Source organism: Cydia amplana, chromosome 5, assembly GCF_948474715.1.
Source record: "Cydia amplana chromosome 5, ilCydAmpl1.1, whole genome shotgun sequence".
NCBI classification, from domain to species: domain Eukaryota; kingdom Metazoa; phylum Arthropoda; class Insecta; order Lepidoptera; family Tortricidae; genus Cydia; species Cydia amplana.
In genome coordinates this window covers 16,140,859-16,161,372 of record NC_086073.1, presented here as the reverse complement: position 1 = coordinate 16,161,372, position 20,514 = coordinate 16,140,859, and the positions used below count along the sequence as shown (strand labels likewise).

General features: G+C 38.6%; 1 protein-coding gene and 1 long non-coding RNA gene across 2 annotated transcripts; one reads left to right on the top strand and one right to left on the bottom strand.

The window, feature by feature from the left end:
* Positions 1-430, top strand: LOC134648511 (uncharacterized). Its single transcript, XR_010096899.1, has 2 exons — positions 1-127; positions 241-430. It is a non-coding gene; the product is annotated as an uncharacterized LOC134648511 (long non-coding RNA).
* A 3,829-nt stretch (positions 431-4,259) lies between these two features.
* Positions 4,260-20,484, bottom strand: LOC134648308 (alsin). The gene is made up of 9 exons (XM_063502800.1): positions 17,154-20,484; positions 16,289-16,620; positions 13,810-14,021; positions 12,110-12,443; positions 11,103-11,350; positions 9,948-10,124; positions 7,902-8,080; positions 5,019-5,182; positions 4,260-4,404 (listed from the first exon to the last, which is right to left on the bottom strand). Exons 1-9 carry the CDS (start codon positions 20,260-20,262, stop codon positions 4,360-4,362), a joined length of 4,800 nt encoding a protein of 1,599 aa, XP_063358870.1. The 5' UTR covers positions 20,263-20,484; the 3' UTR covers positions 4,260-4,359.
* Between the last annotated feature and the right edge of the window lie 30 nt (positions 20,485-20,514).

The window sequence follows — 20,514 nt, the reverse complement described above, 5'->3', positions numbered from 1 at the left end:
CTAACATTTTTTTTCATCTTTAAGGTACCTCATAGTGTGTACTCACAAAATCGATTGAACAATGAATGTAAACAATAAGCCATTGTAGATAGCATATGTACAGCATTGGACGGTATTATCAGCCCTAGTAGCACGGTCGCATTTTTATCGTTTATCACCATGCCTGTCACGTTCTAACAAGTATGTAAGTGCGAAAGTGACGGGCATAGTGATAGTGGATAAAAATGGAACCGTGCTGAGCCCGCTGGACGCAAGTGAGAGGACTATAAGTATATTTATGTGTTAGCCGCGGCAATAGGACCGAGTAGCTAGGTAACGTTTACCTGAGACGAAATTTATATAATGGTGTACATTTTTGATATGATGTTGTACAAAAGAGACATTTGGTATGTTATTTTATAGGAATGAAATAAATAGCCTTAATAAACAATGTTTTGTATTATTCACTTACCGCCACGGTTTTCATAGTCCAAGTAGGTACGAAGCCCTAGAAGTAGGTAGTATAATTTCTGAAGATTAGCATTTACTTATTAAAAAAGTTTTCATTGTTTAGAATATTCAAACTCTTATATTATTGCAAATTTATTGAGGATTAGATACTTCAATGATAGTAGGTTGAATAAATTTAATCAAAAACTTTTTAATTTGCTGCGAACTTTTATTAAATGTTAAATATCATATGTAGTTACAATTATTTAATTTAAACACTTCAGACACGAAGAGATGTAAATTTATGTTGATATGGTACTTAAAGGTACATAGTAATTGTGATCATTTAACAACCTATACATAACTAGGCTATAACAACATCTAGCGGTCTAGCATAAGTTGCGTTATCGCGCGCGAGTCCATACGCGCGAGAATGCAACTCATGCTAGACCATCTGATGTTAGGTATGAGTGATAAATAAAATTAACGTATGGAAATGTTTACCGCTTATGTATGTATATTTACTAGAACAACATTATGTACCGTAAAATGGGATGAGTAGGGATTACGAAGGCAGTTGGGTTATGAATGGGGAGAGAAGGGATGACAGAGGGGTGAGTTGGTTTTTACAGGCTACTGCTACGTAAATTATATATTCTAATAACAAATCAAGCTATTATAATGTTCATAATCCCAAAGTGTCGATCCAACAATTTTCAAAACTCACCTTAGTAGGAAATCACTCCTCACCCCAACTACGGGGTGAACTGGGATTTCCTACTATTTCGTGTTTATCTTTAAAGTTATGAAATGGAACTACACAAAATTATTAAAAAAAATACAAACGACCGGAACATTTATTACGTATAAAAAACACTTTGCCACATGTAAAAATAATGTTTTATCGAGGTTTGAATGTCAGTTTTGTCTCTGCTCACCCCATTTTACGGTATTCAATTTGTCTAATCTTTTCAGTATATTTATAAAAACAAATTTACACATGTGGATTTTTTATAATCATAATATAATAATAATATATTATGATTTACGGTTAATTTCAAATACCACAGTATGTTGTTGCCTGGTTGTTGCTCATTCTGTTTTTTTTTTATAATTTTACATTTTTGATAAATAAATACTAGTTTATAATTAAATCGAAGGCAAATACCACAGTATTAGTTTTTTCCTAACTAAACGGCGATACTTTATTTATACCATAATTAAAATAAACAACAATTTCAGTTTTGTACTAAACTCTTTGGAATAATTATGCTAAGGCTAGTTTGTGTATGAAAATAATATTTTATACTTATTGAGTTTCTTTTGCGTAACATAACAATTACAGGCTAAATACATTTTGATACCATATAACAAATTAATTGCTAATTTGAAATAACTAAATAAAGAAACTTACATACAAACATGAACGCTGAAAACAATACACACCTTTTTTTGGGCAGTCGTGTAAAAAGTTAAATATTAAAGCTCGATAAAATGAGACTACTTGTAGCATGAACAACATATTAAAATATATAAGTGTTTGGAATGTACAAATGTACTTATGTGAATATTTTTCATGATAAGTATGAGTAATTTAAAAGTTTGTTCAACATTTATCTACATCAGGGGCCCGTTTAGTTTCTCAAAAGCTTGTAACTTGTAATACAAGCGGATGTCACTTTTTGACAGCTTTGGTTAGAAAGGGACTTCCACTTGTATTACAAGTTACAAGCTTTTGAGAAACAGGCCCCAGAGAGCACCGTATACACGTGTTTATACAGAAAATATGTTTAAAAAATATGCCTAAGATAAACGTAAATTAAATACTTCCTTGATATACTTGATTTTGAAAAGAAATTAATACCAAAATATAATAACATTTTGGCACTATTGAACATAATAAGAAAGGCCATACATTTTTAGAAACACTTCTACCTACATTCTAATACATTAAGAATATTTTAATCTTACACTCGCATTCAAGCAATGATAATAGCTATCAAATTACCCCAGAATCTCAGACTTTTTCCTAATTCATTAAGTAACTATCACAAAAAACCGTAGTACCACGGTAGGATGGTAGGTAATAATTTTCAAATTTAGGAACCAAATACTACAAAACAGCAAATAATTTATGCTGCTGATGGATTTTTGCATTTGATAAAAATACGTGGTTTTTAGGTACCAATACCATATATAATTTAGAACGAATTTTTTTTAAAGCGCTAATTGCCTTTTGCAAACAGTACACTGCATTATTGAAGTTTATTCTCCTTAAGGTTGATCATATAGAATATGAAACTCCATACCAATTAAAAATGGTTTAAAATACATAGAAATAATTAGTACTATGAGTAGAACAGGGCCTTAGCAAGCTATAACCAGCAGAAATGGTCTTAAAAAAAACTCAAGAACAATAATTAAAGTATTGGCACAAGTCCAATAATTTTAGAATATTTTTTTTAACAGAGTTACAAACTAATTCGAGATAGGATGGTCCAGCCACCATTACCTCTGACAACAATTTAGCTACATAAGATATCGATTTAAATCAAATTATTTAGTTTGACAATTTATAGCAGATTACAAGATCCATACTTTCCATAGACAGAAAATATTACGACGTAACACTCAGGCCAATTTTTGCGCTCTTGAATTTGGAACTTGCTTGTATTTCAATAAGTGTTCAAAACTTATGCCTACGCCAATTCCTGGGATTAGTCCCATGCGGACCCCAGGCTCCCATGAGCCGTGGCAAAATGTCGGGACAAACGCGAGGATGATGAAGTGTTCATAACTCGAATTGAATAGGGATGATGACACATGTTGAATTTTATAACAAAATCTAGTAAAATAGATAGCAAACGAGCCATTTACCACAATAATGTGGATATTAAAATAAAATATTGAAAAATTACAAAATTACAGGACCTGAAAGTTTCAAAATTTTATTTTTTTTTAACTTCCAAAAACGATAAAAGTAAGGGTACCATTCGATTCCTTACATTTCATCCAAAAAAATATTGTATAGCAACTATATACATAAACGCAATATTTCACCGACAAAAACGCAATTTTCTTGTTTTGTCCATACTACAAGATGGGCGATGACGTCACGGCCTCTGGCCGTTTTGTATAGGGCGTTTCGCGAGTGAAGTGCGATTGTCAGACTTTGACTACAATTTCTGACTTTTGTGTTACTTTAATGCAATGGGTCCCATATAGACATTTGATCCTAAAAACAAACCCGATCGATTGATACCATAAAAAAAATTAGTCATGTAGCCTATTTGTACTTGTACAAGTACGCCTGGCCTGATGAGTTTAAAATTAGGTTTTTTTAAAATATACAGTACATATTTCCAATCATTACATTTTCATACAGCTTTGAAACCTGAAGACGTCGGCAAGAAAGGATCTTAGGAAATTATACAGATGAAAATGAGATATTTCTTCAAGGTAAATGTTACACCAACATACATCTATATCTATGCAACATCGGTTATACATCTGAACATTAACGAGTTACCTAAGCAAATTATTGCTGACCAAGCAACCTTTTGAACGCCACATACCTACGACTCAACAAAGGAATTAGAACTTTATTTTAAAGTATTTAGGTATTTATTTAGATGTGTAGATTAGTGGCGCTCTAATAAGATTATAAACGAGCCAGAAACGTAGACAAGTATTGTAAATAATTGACTGTGTCCTTGTCATAATCGACGCTTTAGAAAAAGTATGAACTTGACATTATTTTTAGGAAACTTGTTAGGTTAGGTTAAATTTTTTTGGTTTTCAAAAATAGAAAATATGTTTACCGTTATTTAGGCCGCTAGGGTATAAAATTAGGGTAATCACATTACTTGTCTACGTTTTTGGTAAAAATAGTCCGTTTTCATTTTCCAAGGTTCCGAATCTTGTATATCGTTAGTTTATGGACATCTTCTCTTGTAGTATTTGGAAGTAGCAGGCCTGTAATAAAAAAAACAGTATGTTATTTCACCAGAGAATCTCGTTTTTTTTTATAGATTTGCGGAGAAATCTGCTAAAATATTATCGAAGAAATTCTTAATTGCTTTAAGTATTCAAAATGATCTTGACGCGACTTTATTGTTACCTAAGAAAATAAGAGCATGTCAGGGTAATTTTGAACACCTAGCCCGCTTAGCAACTTCTGCTGCTGACTGTACACTAAAATTCATATATGAGTAGGCGTATTTTCATAACTAATAGTAGATTATACAACAAGCGACCCATCTATCGTATTTATTCAAGACGGAAGAAAATCGTAAATCGTATTGTATGGCAGATTTTGGACTTTAGGTATTGATAAGTCAAAAGTAGTCAAAAGTAAAATCACAGAATACATAATAGTATTAGGTACAGAAGATTCACTCTCTAACAAAATGCGTCTATTACGACAGCTATGACCGCTAGGTGGCGCAATGGTTCGCGGCAACTACTATGGCTAGACACCAAAATTGGTGTGGGCCGTATGTACTTGTAGCGTAGACCAAATCGCGGAGTGAGACACGCCTGGTAAAATGTAGAATGAGCCACGACTAGTCGAAAAGTGAGTGCCTCACCTTCAAGGTGGTGAACATGAGCCCCAGCTCGCCGTTCTGCACGGCGGGCTCGAGGAAGTCCTCCACGAAGTGTATCTCGGAGCCGAGCTGCAGGATGCGCGCGCGCACCACCACGAAGTGGAACACCGGGAACAACTCGTCCATACTCCACAGGTAGCTTGCGCCTGCAATTATTATTATTATTCTCTTTATTTATTTCAACTCTTAGGCTAGGTTATTTTATAATATGGATATAAAAATAAAATACAAAAACACTTACAAAAAAAAACATACAACCGAATTGATAACCTCCTTCTTTGAGATTTGGAAGTCGGTTAAAAACAATACAAAATACATATAAACATATTATAAAAAACCTAACCTAGGGCGCCGCCAGCAGCGGGGCAAGGCCCAAGCTGCCGGTGGTCAGGGCCGCAGAGAGAGGAACCGGCGGACTATCCGCGCCGTGTCCAAGATCACAGGATCCTATCCTTTCTAAGCCAACGTCTTCAGGATTCAACGCTATTTATTATTATTATTATTTTTATTAAAAATGGGCTTACTCATGGGCACAGACTAGCCGAGGCGAAGACGTGGCCTACGATGGAGCGAGTCTGCCCAGAAGGTGCCTGTTCACCCTCGATTTGATTTTATAGTATTTATAACAATACTACGATAAGAAATTGGAAATTAAGGGCTGGTGGCCTAGCGGTAAGGCCTAGAGGTCGCGGGTTTAAACCCCGGCTCGTACCAATGAGTTTTTCGGAACTTATGTACGAAATATTATTTGATATTTACCAGTCGCTTTTCGGTGAAGGAAAACATCGTGAGGAAACCGGACTAATCCCAATAAGGGACTAGTTTACCCTCTGGGTTGGAAGGTCAGGTAGCAGCCGCTTTCGTAAAAACTAGTGCCCACGCCAATTCATGGGATTAGTTGCCAAGCGGACCCCAGGCTCCCATGAGCCGTGGCAAAATGCCGGGACAGGAGATGATGATGATTAGAAATTGAAAATATCAGTAGTCACCGGTTTTGGGAAATTCAAAAAGCCAGAAATGTTCCTTTCAGCGGTCTTAAAACCCTCAAGTGTTCATTTTTGGGTGGCTTGAAGAGACGCCATTGTACAGTCCACACTGGATTGTAACGCCATTTAGGGTCCTAGCTAAATTGGTTGTTCCATACCTACGCAATTTTTAGAATAGCAACATTCAAACGGATCGGTTTTTTTGCCGGATAACACAAACAGGGCGCTCGCAGTGTTGCCAACTCGGAATTTGAAAAAAATGCCAGACTTATGTCTAGATTATGCCAGAAATATGCTAAATAATTTTGAAATGTGCTAATAAAAATGCTAAATATTATATGTAACTAAAAATGAGGGTCTTCCACATAAATCAAAGAATGCTGTTTCTGAAAATTTTATAGAGTCAGACCAAGCGAACTTTGCACCGACTTGGTTAGCTAATAGCTAATGCCAAATTTCTTTGAAACGTGACTTTTATACTGGCTCTTCAAGTCTTCACACTTTGTAGCTGTTGATGCAGAGAAGGCATAGCCCGATTTTCTCGATTTAATTGTGACAAGCATGGCATAAATTGGAAAAATTGGAAACAATTTAAAACAAGCCTTTGTGCTGTCAAATTTAATGTGATGTGGCTAATGTCAAATAGGCACAACAAAAAAATATAGTTACACTCTGGCTGGCACACCCACTTTGTAAGTAGAAAAGGCGCGAGATTCAATTTTCTTATGGAAATTCAACCTTACGCCTCAACATTTCTTTAAATATCAGTACTCTCGTCTATTACCGCGGTAGTATCTGTTACCGCTTATAATTTCTCGTATGTATAAAATTTCCTTTTACGGTTGTGCCATGGATTACACTGCCAAGTAGGTTTCAAACTTGGCTTAGGGACACAATTCACTAATTATGCTAAAAAATATGCCAGATGCTAAATGGATAATTTTGATGCCAAAGAGTGTTGAAATATGCCAGATCTGGCATCAATTATGCCAAGTTGGCAACACCGGGTGCTCGTGAGAATAATGTTAATGATTAAAAACACATACACTACTAACAGGGTCCTGGAACAACAGGCTGTTGCCGTGTGAAAGGGCTTTAACTCACCCAGCTCGTGCTGCACAGCGACCGTCATCGTCTGGAACGTCTCCTTGATGACCCTGAGCTTCTCCATGGGTGAGAAGGTGGTCTTCAGCTTCTGAAGCGTCTTAACCGCCTCCTGGAACAACAGGCTGTTGCCGTGTGAAAGGGCTCTAACTCACCCAGCTCGTGCTGCACGGCGACCGTCATCGTCTAGAACGTCTGCTGCTTGATGACCCTGAGTTTCTCCATGGGTGAGGTGGTCTTCAGCTTCTGAAGCGTCTCAACCGCCTCCTGGAACAACAGGCTGTTGCCGTGTGAAAGGGCTCTAACTCACCCAGCTCGTGCTGCACGGCGACCGTCATCGTCTAGAACGTCTGCTGCTTGATGACCCTGAGTTTCTCCATGGGTGAGGTGGTCTTCAGCTTCTGAAGCGTCTTAACCGCCTCCTGGAACAACAGGCTGTTGCCGTGTGAAAGGGCTCTAACTCACCCAGCTCGTGCTGCACGGCGACCGTCATCGTCTAGAACGTCTGCTGCTTGATGACCCTGAGTTTCTCCATGGGTGAGGTGGTCTTCAGCTTCTGAAGCGTCTCAACCGCCTCCTGGAACAACAGGCTGTTGCCGTGTGAAAGGGCTCTAACTCACCCAGCTCATGCTGCACGGCGACCGTCATCGTCTGGAACGTCTCCTTGATGACCCTGAGCTTCTCCATGGGTGAGAAGGTGGTCTTCAGCTTCTGAAGCGTCTCAACCGCCTCCTGGAACTACAGGCTGTTGCCGTGTGAAAGGGCTCTAACTCACCCAGCTCGTGCTGCACGGCGACCGTCATCGTCTGGAACGTCTCCTTGATGACCCTGAGCTTCTCCATGGGTGAGAAGGTGGTCTTCAGCTTCTGCAGCGTCTCAACCGCCTCCTGGAATAGCTGTTCTTTGTGCGGGGAACCGGGGGGAGAACGGTTCATGTAACCGTTGAAGAATTTCCTGCAAAAAAAAAGTTTTTACTTTCGTAAGGCCCACGGTCCTCTGTTGAACTAAATACTTCAATGTAATTTTAACCCTCTAAGCGCCACTTGCACCATCCCATTAACCCGGGGTTAAGCGGTTAAACCTGGAGTTACCTGTACAATTTGACACTGGGTTTAACGGCTTAACCCCGGGTTAGTGGGATGGTGCAAGTGGGCCTAAGTCTAATAAGCTTTAGTATTGTTGTTGAATTTGGAACGTTGCTTTATTTAAGAACTAGCGACCCGCCCTGGCTTCGCACGGGTTAACAAATTATACATAAACCTTTCTCTTGAATCACTCTGTCTATTAAAAAAAACCGCACCAAAATCCGTTGCGTAGTTTTAAAGACCTTAGCATACACAGGGACAGACAGACAGCGGGAAGCGACTTTGTTTTATATGTACCTAGTGATTAAGAGAGATTTTAATAGTTATTATTATCGTGTAAAGATCGTGAGAACTCAAACAAATTAAAGTCGTCTCTATACATCATTTTTCTACTCCAGCACTTAAATGTGTCAATTAAATGACTGACAGTGATATCTAAAGCAATGTCATTTGAATGCTTTGTCTATAGGCTCATAAGATGACTGCTAGCAGTCATCTTATGAGTATAATACAACTGCTTTATTTTTTTTAAAGATACAAGTTCCGATCATCTTGATTGAAAGAGGTATGTTTTCATTTACAATAATAACTCTTTTTTTTTTAAATAATAACCCTTTTTTTTTTAAATAATAACTCAATTTTTTTTAAATAATAACTCTTTTTTTTAAATAATAACTCTTTTTTTTTAATAATAACTCTTTTTTTTAATAATAACTTTTTTTTTTTTTTTTTTTTTTTTTTTTTTTTTTTTTTTTTTTTTGCTGCAGCTGTCATAGAAAAAGTAATGTATGCAACAGCTCATAATTGGTTCTTAAAATTCTCGGGTCTTTTTTTACAAAACTCGACTACGTCTCGTTTTGTAACTTCGACCCTTGAATTTTAAGAACCCTTATTATATCACTGTTGCATAAACTACTATTTTCTACTCCAGCACTTAAATGTGTCAATTAAATGACTGACAGTGATATCTAAAGCAATGTCATTTGAATGCTTTGTCTATAGGCTCATAAGATGACTGCTAGCAGTCATCTTATGAGTATAATACAACTGCTTTATTTTTTTTAAAGATACAAGTTCCGATCATCTTGATTGAAAGAGGTATGTTTTCATTTACAATAATAACTCTTTTTTTTTTTAAATAATAACCCAATTTTTTTAAATAATAACTCTTCTTTTAATAATAACTCTTTTTTTTTAATAATAACTTTTTTTTTTTTTTTTTTTTTTTTTTTTTTTTTTTTGCTGCAGCTGTCATAGAAAAAGTAATGTATGCAACAGCTCATAATTGGTTCTTAAAATTCTCGGGTCTTTTTTTACAAAACTCGACTACGTCTCGTTTTGTAACTTCGACCCTTGAATTTTAAGAACCCTTATTATATCACTGTTGCATAAACTACTATTGTAACTCACTGATAATAGTGTGGCACTCACTACAAAAGGATTAGTATTATCTACTCACGGGTCCAAGAATCAAAGTAATGATTGGTTAATATGACTGTGACGTCCCTCGGATAAAAGTAACTTATGGCGATTGATCCTTACGCTATTATTAACGCCGCTCATACTGTTGCGGTGCTATGCGACGTAAGCGCCAGCCGCCATAAAGTACCTTTTCTCGTGGAACGTCACATAAAAGTTTTAAGTGGCTAAAATAAACGAAGCGACACAACACAATATACACGTGGTTGGGAACTCTGACAGTCAGGCTTGCAGGGTGTATCACTAGTGTCACTTACTGGTCTATGCCGAGGAATGGCATGAGCGTGGGGTCGGGCTGCTTGTTCCATTTGACCAGTCGTCGCCAGTACAGGTCGTCTTCCCGTTTGTTATGTAGCGCGTACAATACGAACAAAGCCGGGTGCACGCGCGGTAGTAGGGTGGGTTGGAGAAGCGATGCCGCCGATACAACCTCGCTGGAATAAATATTAAAGAAAAACATATACATGTGATACATGTCAAAATCATAAACAGAAGTAACGATATTGTGAGATATAATATAAATAGAAAAACCGGCCAAGTGCGAGTCGGATTCGCGCACGGGTTCCGCACCATCAACAAAAAATAGAGCAAAAAAATCGTGTTTGTTGTATGGGAGCCCCCCTTAAATATTTATTTTATTTAATCATTTGTGAAAACTTTCAACTGTCTAGCTATCGCGGTTCATGAGATACAGCCTGGTGACGGACGGACGGACGGACAGCGAAGTCTTAGTAATAGGGTCCCTCTTTTTACCCTTTGGGTACGGAACCCTAAAAACGGTTATTTCCGTATATTTAGGACGAACTTAATTAAACCTTTCGATTGGGTAACCCTTCGTTTGATTAAGCCTTTCGATAAAGTAACCCTATAATAGGGTTACCTTATCAATAGGGTCCCTATTGAACGCTTAAGGTGATCACCCTTAAGCCTATACATAATTATGAAAACCATTTTGAACCTAAGAAGGATACCTAAGTATCCTTTTTCAATTTGGTACAAGTCAAAATATCTGAAAACAGTTAATAAGGGGGTAACCATATTAAGAGTTCCGAGTTTCGGAAAGCACTTACGTCAATTAAATGTATCAATTTAGTTAGCAAATCTATTTAGAGCTGTTTCCCACTGAGTCCAGTTTTTTGCGGGTACAGTTTTCTGCAGGATCCCGGTTTAGTAGTATGTATACGTGCTAATGTAGGAACGTTCACACGAGCATTCTGTTTGCGGGATACTGCACGCATACTACAGAAAACTGGATCCTGCAGAAAACCGTACCCGCAAAAAACTGTACGTCAGTGGGAAAGAGCTCTTAAAGGTTTTGTTGCACAATTTATTACAAGGTATTAAAGGATTTTACCATATACCGAATCCATTAAAAGGTATGAGTACCCAATTCATTAAAGGTAATCACTCACCCATCAATAGGGTTATCACTCTCCACTTCGTCGTCCCTACTCCTGAGCACAACCTCAGCGCCCTCTGGCGGCAGCGCGGGAAACAACAACCTCACAACTTGGTATAGTCTGTCTGTGATACTTTTCAGCTCTTTGACAGCGTGGCTCAGTAGTAAAGGATGTACGCGGACCCCTCCGTAGGTGGTGTTGAAAGCGTTGGTTAGGCTTAGGACTAGCTGGCCGAGGGGGTGATGGGAGGATTCGCAGGCCTGAGAAAAAAGAAAAAAAAAATGTTGATTGAGTAGTTATGATGTAGAGATTGTAGCGCATTGTTACATCTCATTGCGATTTGGCCTCAGGGCCTCTAAGATAGACTCTACTCTACTCTAGAGTAGTGGAAATGAGGAAGGGGTCCCTTTGTTTCCTATAAAGTTTTAAGTCATAATGTATTGTTTGTCATATTATCATTAGTCATAAAACTGAAACCGTTAACCTTTTAGCATTTTCGTCAGGTTATCCTATAGATGGGTTAGGTTAGGTTAGGTTTGTTTTATGGCAATCCTGAAAAGTGACGCGTTTCTGAACCAAATGAATGATGAGTATGACTAACGAAAATGCGGGCAAACATTTATGACTTAAAACTATTTGGGAAACATTAGATACCCACTCTTACGGTAGATGTCGCTAGGTGATACCACATAGGCATTTGTAAAGCTATGATTACTACTGGCCTACTGCTTTTAGGAATTAGGGACACTCCACACTAGCGTCTCCCGAGCGTCAGCGTTTCGTCAACTCTACGGTTGCTACTCGACGTAACATTGGCGCAACTACGCAGCGACGCCATTTTCCATAGCGCTGAGTAGACGTCGACGCTCAAAAGACTAGTGTGAAGTGGACCTTAGTCTTATTGACAACTGATAATGTGATATTTGCCTAATAAAATTACGTCACGTGTGTTACATTTTATTGAGCAACTGTCTTTACCTACAACGTAATTTACTCGTGATAATAGTTTTGCAACTTACATTATGTAGATACTGCTTAATTTCCTTAAAATCATCCCAATCCAACTTCTTCTGTCCAAACTGAGGTATCACTTCCAAACAGTCCACCGATTTTTCATCTTTCTGTTTCGGTTTTTTCATAGACATCCTGTTATGTTTTTCTTTATGCGAACACGATATAGCCACTGCTACATTCTGCCAGATTTTCTTGTTGTCTATGCCGTTGGCGGTTCCGTTTCCGAAATGGTTTCCGGTCGGGGTTAGGAGGGTTTCGGAGACGCCGAGACAGCTGAAGCATTGGTGGAACAGTGCGTTCCATTTTTGATTTGGTGCGACGCAGAGTTTGCCAAAGGAACTGTTGGAAAAAACCTATGTTTTACATTTAGGGCTCATTTAGACGGCGCACGAACTCGTATACGATTTTAGTTACATTGCGGACCATTGAGGTTACATCAATTAAGCCGACCGATCAAATGACGCAATGTAATGAAACTCGCATGCGAGTTCTCGCACCGTCTAAATGAGGTCTTAGTTAGCCAATCAAAGCAGCGGATTAAAAAAGAATGAAGGTTCAACATTCCGAAGCCATTTTTGTTTAATTCACGATTTTTATAGTGAGGTACCTTTTTGGTTGGCCAGAGTATAATTTTCAGTAAAATATAGTCTAGTATCGTTTCGTGTAAATAGATCTACCTACAGATGTAAATATAGGTAGGTATTAAATCATTACTTACAATGTCATGTGCAAAAACCACTGAAAAGTAGGGCCAATATTATGTATATATATTTACAAAAATACAAAGATAGCGTGTGTAAAAAGAAACACGAAGCGTGTTTAGTAACATCTATAAAATCTAGACAGGATATCCTGTGAAAAACACTAACAATGACCAAGACCACAGAACATTATTAAAGAGGTTAGAATGGCTATCGCGCGCAGTTAGTATCGGAACCGGTGTCGCCGCTCGTTCCTCTCCACATTTATTAACACTCGCGCAACGGTAGTAAAAACTTGTGTGCCTGGTGGATGGATACGCCTCCTTTAGACAGATTTGATGTCTGGCTTCTTAATCTGAAGGTTATTGTGGCGCAAAAAGGCATGTTTACTTCGTTTTCGGTCAGCGCGGGCGAGTAGCATGCGAGCGTTTGCTCAAAACCGGCGGCGACACGTACCCTGCTCGCATCGCCATTCTAACTTGTTCTGTGACCAAGACTAATGCATGTAGGCCCACTTCCTGAGAATCAATGCAAAACCCGATCAGCAGTTTACCTACGTACCTAGTTATTTTTTGATGAACGCAGAATCGCCATTATCAAGTACATATCTTACAAGGTGAATGACGAATAAGTATAGTCATTGATTGATCGAACATAGATAAGTCGATAAATTATTTAATCGAACAGCGAATCAGCCGCTTCTAAGCATGATGTTGATGGATTGGCATGATGTTGATGGATTGGCCCAAAAAAGGCACAGTGAAAAAAAATTAAACTGGGTGTATTCCTAATATTCCCATCTCTACCCGCCTCATATATGGCGGCAGTCACGTAAGACCGGGAAAAATGGGAATACACCGAAGTTTGAGATGTCTCCGATCCGCACTTGGCTAGCGTGGGACTTACCTATGGGCCATCGCTGTGTTAATGAAGTCGTATAGATTCGAGAAGCAAAAGTCACCGTAACTACATTAAAACAAAGTTTAAAATTGGATGAAACTCACTTTGGTTTAGGGTTCGGCAGCACAGGATTCGAAACATTCAAGTGCATAGTCGCGTTGCTGATCTTAACGCCCTCGGTCCAAGCTCCGTGCAAAGCACCCTCGATCTTATCTCCACTGGAGAAGGTCAGAATTCCCTTGCCGGAGAAGACGCCGGCTGAGCGAAACTCGCCTTCGTAGTGGGTGCCGTCTTCGAATACCATTACACCGTGACCCTGAAAAAAAAACCTAGGGTTTCATTTACCCTTAAATCCCAGAACTTTAGTTGGGCAAGCCATTTCAGTCAGTAGAAAAAGGCGGCAAAGTTGTAAAAGGCGGCAAATTGTAGGTGCGTAGGGTTGTCTTGCCGAAGGAATTTTTTAATTTAATTTGAATTTCGCATGTTTTTCTACTGAGAAAGAACATTTGATTTCTCATTCTGTATGCTATCACGTGACGAGCCGTGGTAGACAGAGGTAGCTGGTTTATTCCGCCTTAATTACAACGAGAAATTCCGGCCAAACAATTAGAAAATTTAATTCAAATGAAGTAGGTAAAGCCGAGCAGGTTTAAGTAATTTTATAATTGTTTGGCCGGGATTTCTCGTTGTAATGGGGTTGGCCGGTCGAAGTATTTAGCAGATGGCGTCAGCATAGCTTGCCCTGTCAATCCCTAGAAATGTGTCAAATTTTTATGTTTTTTAAGGCAATTTTATGACCTGGATGCCAAGCAGCCCTTTAAGCCAAATCTCATAGAAAAAGGGGCAAGCTATGATGGCGCCATCTATGCAAACCTTCGACAGTTGCCAACCCCATAGGCGGAATAAACCAGGCTGTTTTGATACAGTCCGCGATTTTATTTCTACATCCCATTAGGACCCTAACAGTAGCTTTTCTGACATGATATCGCGACGGCGAGAGTTGAGGGGTTAAAAATGTTAAGATACGTTATCCTAAGTACAGAACATTCCTTTATTTTTTAATCATCGCATTTGAGATACAAGGGGTTCAGTCATGATACCAATCGTACATCGATAAACGCCGGTCCGAATAAAGTTATTAAAAGTTGCATTTCTTTTGTGTATTTCAGTTTTCTAACAAATTAAAATCAACTCTATCCCCAACATAATAGGTTCAACTTTCAGTGGTAAATTTCGGATATTTTTGTATGGCTGGGCCTTAGGAGGCTATGTAGGTAGGTATTGTAGTGTCTTGTCACGGAAACTCAAAATAATTTGTGAGTTTGTGGACTATAATAATACTATAGTCTACTCATGTCGTAGTACGAGAAATTATCTTTAATTAAGTAATACGGAAAAAGTCGGGTAGTAGCAGGCGTGTCTCACTCCGCGATTTCGTCGCTTTGCTACAGGTAGCTAAAAGTACATCCGTTCGGCCCCAATTTTGGGGAAAGCCATAAGCCGCGCGTGGCGCTGTCGCCACCTAGCGGCCATATCTGTGCTGGTCGTACGCGTTTTGTTAGAGAGTGAGTCTTCTGTACTTAGTACTATTATTTATTCTGTGGTAGTAGGTAGTCTATCTAGCGCCTGAGGTGCTGTCGCGGCGCTCCTGTGTTAAGCCTATACCTACAGCCGAGTGGCAAATAATATGTATATAGGTACCTATATTATCAATCATGTTGTAACATTGTGTAGTACTTAAGAAACATAAGGAAACTATTTATTCTTTTATACACAACACATTAAACATTCCTAATTGATATGAAAGTTAATTGCACTTGTAGTTCAGAAATATTTATTTACCGCCACTGTAATCAGTTTGACATATACTCACAAATAAAAACACTTTGAACTTTGAGTTTTGAACTTGAGAAAACACATTAGTTGTAGTAATATTTACATCTTTCTTATACAATCTTATTTAAACGAAGCTACTTACATTCTTATCCAACTTATAATGAATGAGGCTAGGTACTCAAATTATTCTCTAATCGTTTTCTAAGAACCTCCTAAAGTCCTAACCAAAGTTTTTGTTATTAAGTATTTACTTTCGTATTCAAAGTTTATAATTGACTATTTATTTACTTTACCTAGTTACTAAATATTATAAGTATTTACGCCTAATACATTTGAAGGAGACAAGGGTTTTGCGACTTTAGCCCAAAATACCTTAAGTTGCAAACTTCTTTGCATTTGATTCGAGATAAGTAATAGGTTTGAAGAATTTAGTGAACGGTATAAAATTGTAGATTCTGAAAAGTTAGGAGGAACGACAAACAGAATTGTAGGTACTTGATGACGTAAGTTATAAAGAATGTAGACTTTGGCTACTGCGTATTTTCAGTAACTAATTTAAATATTTTGCAGGCGCATGAATGAATAATAATCTAAAATTATCTTTAAGTATTTATCGTGCAAACACATTATCATACTATAAATTGAAAGTTACACACGGCCTCGCGCCGCACATAAAGATTTCAGATAAAAAATGAGCAAATATGAGAAATGAAATGCGTAAACTTAGCCAAGCAAGCGAGGTCTTACCGTTAAAACATCTTGCATAAACAATCCTTCATAATAAATTCCGTCCAAGGTCACAATTAGGCCGCATCCATGTTTCTTATTGTCGCTCCAACTGCCCAAATACTTCTCTCCTTTCCCGATGTCATCCATAACTCCGTATCCATGTTTCACACCATTACTCCACTCCCCAGTGTAAATAGTAGCGCTGGACGATGTGAAATCTCCCTGCTTTTTCACCCCATGCCCGTGGGCTAAACCATCTTTGAAATATCCCTCATATATGTCCCCATTTATGAATTTTAGGACACCGTAACCGTTCTGGAGGTTGTCTTTCCATTGGCCTTCGTAGATTCCTGCAAATTTAGAGATATTAAATATGTTACGTAAACTTTATCAGTGCGTGACTCATAAGTAGATAATTAGGGTTTTATTTTAGCATGGATATGAAGAATCCGCTATAATCGAGTGTTTTAGGTAAACCACACCAAGTGCCCCCAAAATAATTATTTTTTAATTATGGGGCATTATGGGGCTAAAGCTAAAGCCCGAAAGGTAAGTGTCATGCGTGTATTTTCCCTACCTGACTAAAAGTGCGCGAGACAAGTGCCCCTACGCCCCCTACCCCTACCCCCGATTGTCTGTGACTTTCGGTCAGTGTGCAATACTGGGTATCTACTTGTATTTAGAATGGAGGGCATTGCTATATGAGTTGTTATGGTACCTACTAGTTACTGGTATTTTAGACTAGAGTAGAGGGCCTTGCTAAATGGGTGACGCGTCAGTAAGGTCAGTCTTGTAGGGTAGAGAGAGGGCTTACTGAAAATATATGCAACATGATTTGGGGAAAACAGTGCCAAATAAGTTGCCATGGCCTGACATAACTCACCTAACCCTGGATCCTCCATTTTCCCATGGCCACAAAGCGCGTTCAGCTGGAACTGCCCCGCATACAGTTTCCCATCCGGCCACTCTATCTTCCCACTCCCATGCAACTTGCCATCCAGCCATCTGCCCTGGTACTTCGCTTCTTTGAAGAACGCACCTTTGCTGGAAAACGTGTGACTGGCAGTTCTGATCGATGGAGGTTTGAACAAAGATTCCTTGTTCAAAGCTGACTTGACAGAGGAATTAAGAGCGTGAATCCATTCAGTTTTCTCCTGCTCTGAGCTTGTACACACAGAAAGCACTTCCTCAGGAGTAGTCAGCTGTATTATGTTGGATGAAGAGTCTGTGTTCGGAACCGATTCTACCCAAAGCGTTATCAACGGGTGAACGTTCACAGTGCTCCCGTTTACGTGAATGAACAAGTCGTTGAACAACACGAACCAGTGAGACGAAAACCTTCCAGGGTTCACTAAGCTAAGCTGACGGGACTTGGATTCACGGACTAAACGGCGTTCAGGTGTCCTGTATTGGTCTAAACTTTTCCCTACAGTTTCCCAGAAAAGTTTCGTCCCATCGGCCTCTTTTCGTTTCTTTTCTTGCTCCTCTATTAACAAGTCCATTGAGGATAGGACTTTTTTAAACCTGTTGTCTATATTGCTCATGTCTTCTAGATCTATGTCGTGTTTGTTGTTTGCCTTATTTCGTAACAAAGATTGAATAATGCATCTGTGTGAGCTCAATCTCGTTAGGGGTTGCACGAACGCGAGCGCTACTATGGCTTCAAGCGTTTTCTTATTATTCTTCTGTTTGTTTGATGGCAATTGATCACTAAATAAATTGTATATACTTGATGGGACATCAATAACATTGTTGATTTGAGCAAACCCACCAATAACAATCAAATTGCTTATAGCTAAATAATACTTTCTGTACAAATAAATATATTCTTCTAAATTTTTGATTAAAGAAATATCACATTCGTTTATATGCTTCTCTGCATACTGCCACATTGATAGCACATTCAGGGCATTAATATTTAATACGTCACTGTAGATATCACAAACAGTTTCATACACATTGGAATGTAGGATGATAGCTTTACTTTTCTTCAGAAAAGGCTTAACTAGACAATGATATATCAAGAGCATTTCTTCTAAATATTTTTGAGCAATGGAGAGATCTCCGAATCCAAGGCTGGGTCGCAACCTGTTGCACTCCTCATATGTTTGTATTGAACAGTATGTTATATTATCAGAGGAGAGTATTAGTGAATGATAGCACATATTTTGGGGTTTATTTAAACAATTATGAGGTTTATTAAGCTTCACAAGTTCAACATCTCCATTTTCAGTGACATCATTCTCTTCTTCAGGCAATTTGTATAAATTTTCTATTGTTTTTGTATAACCATCTGTATGCTTACCCATGTATAAAATGTGTCTGTTGTGTGTATAGGCTAGTGTATGGTGGTCTGTTGCCATCATGTCTCTAATTCTGTCTCCGCCAGAGATTTGTGTGAACTGTTTAGGGCCACTCTTGTCTTCTCTATCATCAAAACAGACTTGATGAAAGTGGTTGTAGCCCCACGTGAAGAGTCTGCCATCTAATGTCAGAGCTGCACAGTGCCATTTGCCACAAGACACTTTTTGAAGCCCGAAACCAGATAGGGTCATGACAACCATTGGCTTCAGTCTTTTGACCGTGTCTCCCACTCCAAGCTGCCCGTGAGCTATGTCTCCCCAGGTCCACAGTTCAGTTGCTAGGATATTCCGCCCTAATTTGGACATGTTCTTTATGTTTTCACTTTTTCTCACAGCTTCAAACTCTTTCTCACTGCTGATTGTGCTTGTGGAGAACTGGAGATCTTCTAGATGGCAATCAGATGTGCAACTATACATGAGGGAGTTGATCTCCTCATGTTGCAATCGCATTTGGAGTTCCACAGCCTCATTGTTATCACTGCTGCCGCTCACATGCCTCGACAGTGTTACCACTTTATCCCCCACCGTTTTAACACCTTCATAAACAAAATTTGTTAGGTTGGAGACATTTTCTTTAATAATTCTTGTAGGTTTTTCTGTGTATTCAACAAGATAGTCCTCTCCTGCTGAAACCCATGATAACTGTTTACTTAAAAACTGCTTGGCCGCATCTGTGTTCATAAAAATATTGTTAAGCTTTTCTTTACTTTCTTCTGTGGCCTCATTGTCTAATTCAGTTTCAACTTCACTGCTCTTATTTTCATCTTCAATTTGTTCTGGTTTCAATTTATCAGGGGCTTTTTGATTTGAATTTGTTTTAGCTATTTTTGATTCTTCAGATGAGGGACTAGAGTCTTCTGTAAAACTATGAGCATCTATATGGACATCAGTTTGTGGGGCTGTGGTGCTGCTGGAGTCTTCACTGGATTTATTGAGCTGGACTCCAAGGGGGCAGGTTTCGGACAGGGATGGCACTGAGGCTGGGGACGCCAAACCTATTGATGTCTGACACTGTGAGCAATTAGAAGCAAACACCTCCTCATCATCATTGTCACTATCCGTGTCACAGTTGTCAGACTGACGAACATTTTTCCTAGCTATTACGGCCGCAAAATCATCACCTATAGAAGCACTGTACACTGTCCTGCCATCAAAAAATGGCACTTTCTTTATGCTAGTGGACTCCAACCCAATTTGGGGCATAACACCCGAGCCCCATAGCTGTCCCTCACTACTGATGAACAGCTGCCCGAAGTCACTAGTCACTACATTACGAAACTTCACTTTTAAACTGGAACTTTTGAAACCATGGGGACAACATTTGGCATCCTCCCGGACGACTATTTCTTCTTTATTATCAAACTTAGAATTGGTCTTGTACAACCTCCCGTGCACGTCGATAATGTAAAGGGTATCATTGTGGTGTGATATGTCTATAGCTGATATACCGCTGACTTTGCTAAAGTTTAAACAATCGTCTTCAACGTTACTATGATAAAGGCCATGGTCATTGCCAAGAACGATCACTTCCGCTCCAAGAGAACACAGTTTAACGACTTTTTCAGGAACCTGGTTAGATTCTGAAAACGTACAAGCTTTTATCCCCTTCCAAAACTTATGTTGACTCATAATTTCCTTTCTTGCATTAAATACATGTAGAAGAGATTCTTAAATCATTCTGTATTACGGCTTCACAAAACAAATCTGAATATTTTAAACTTCCACTTGTTATTCTATTTATTAGGTCAAAGAACACATCATTATTGCAATTAATTATACTTTTCAAGGGAATAACAACATTATTGTGACTTGATTTATTTATCAATTTGATGGAATGATTGGTGGGGGTTTGACTTGACTTGACATTTGAGACAATAAAGC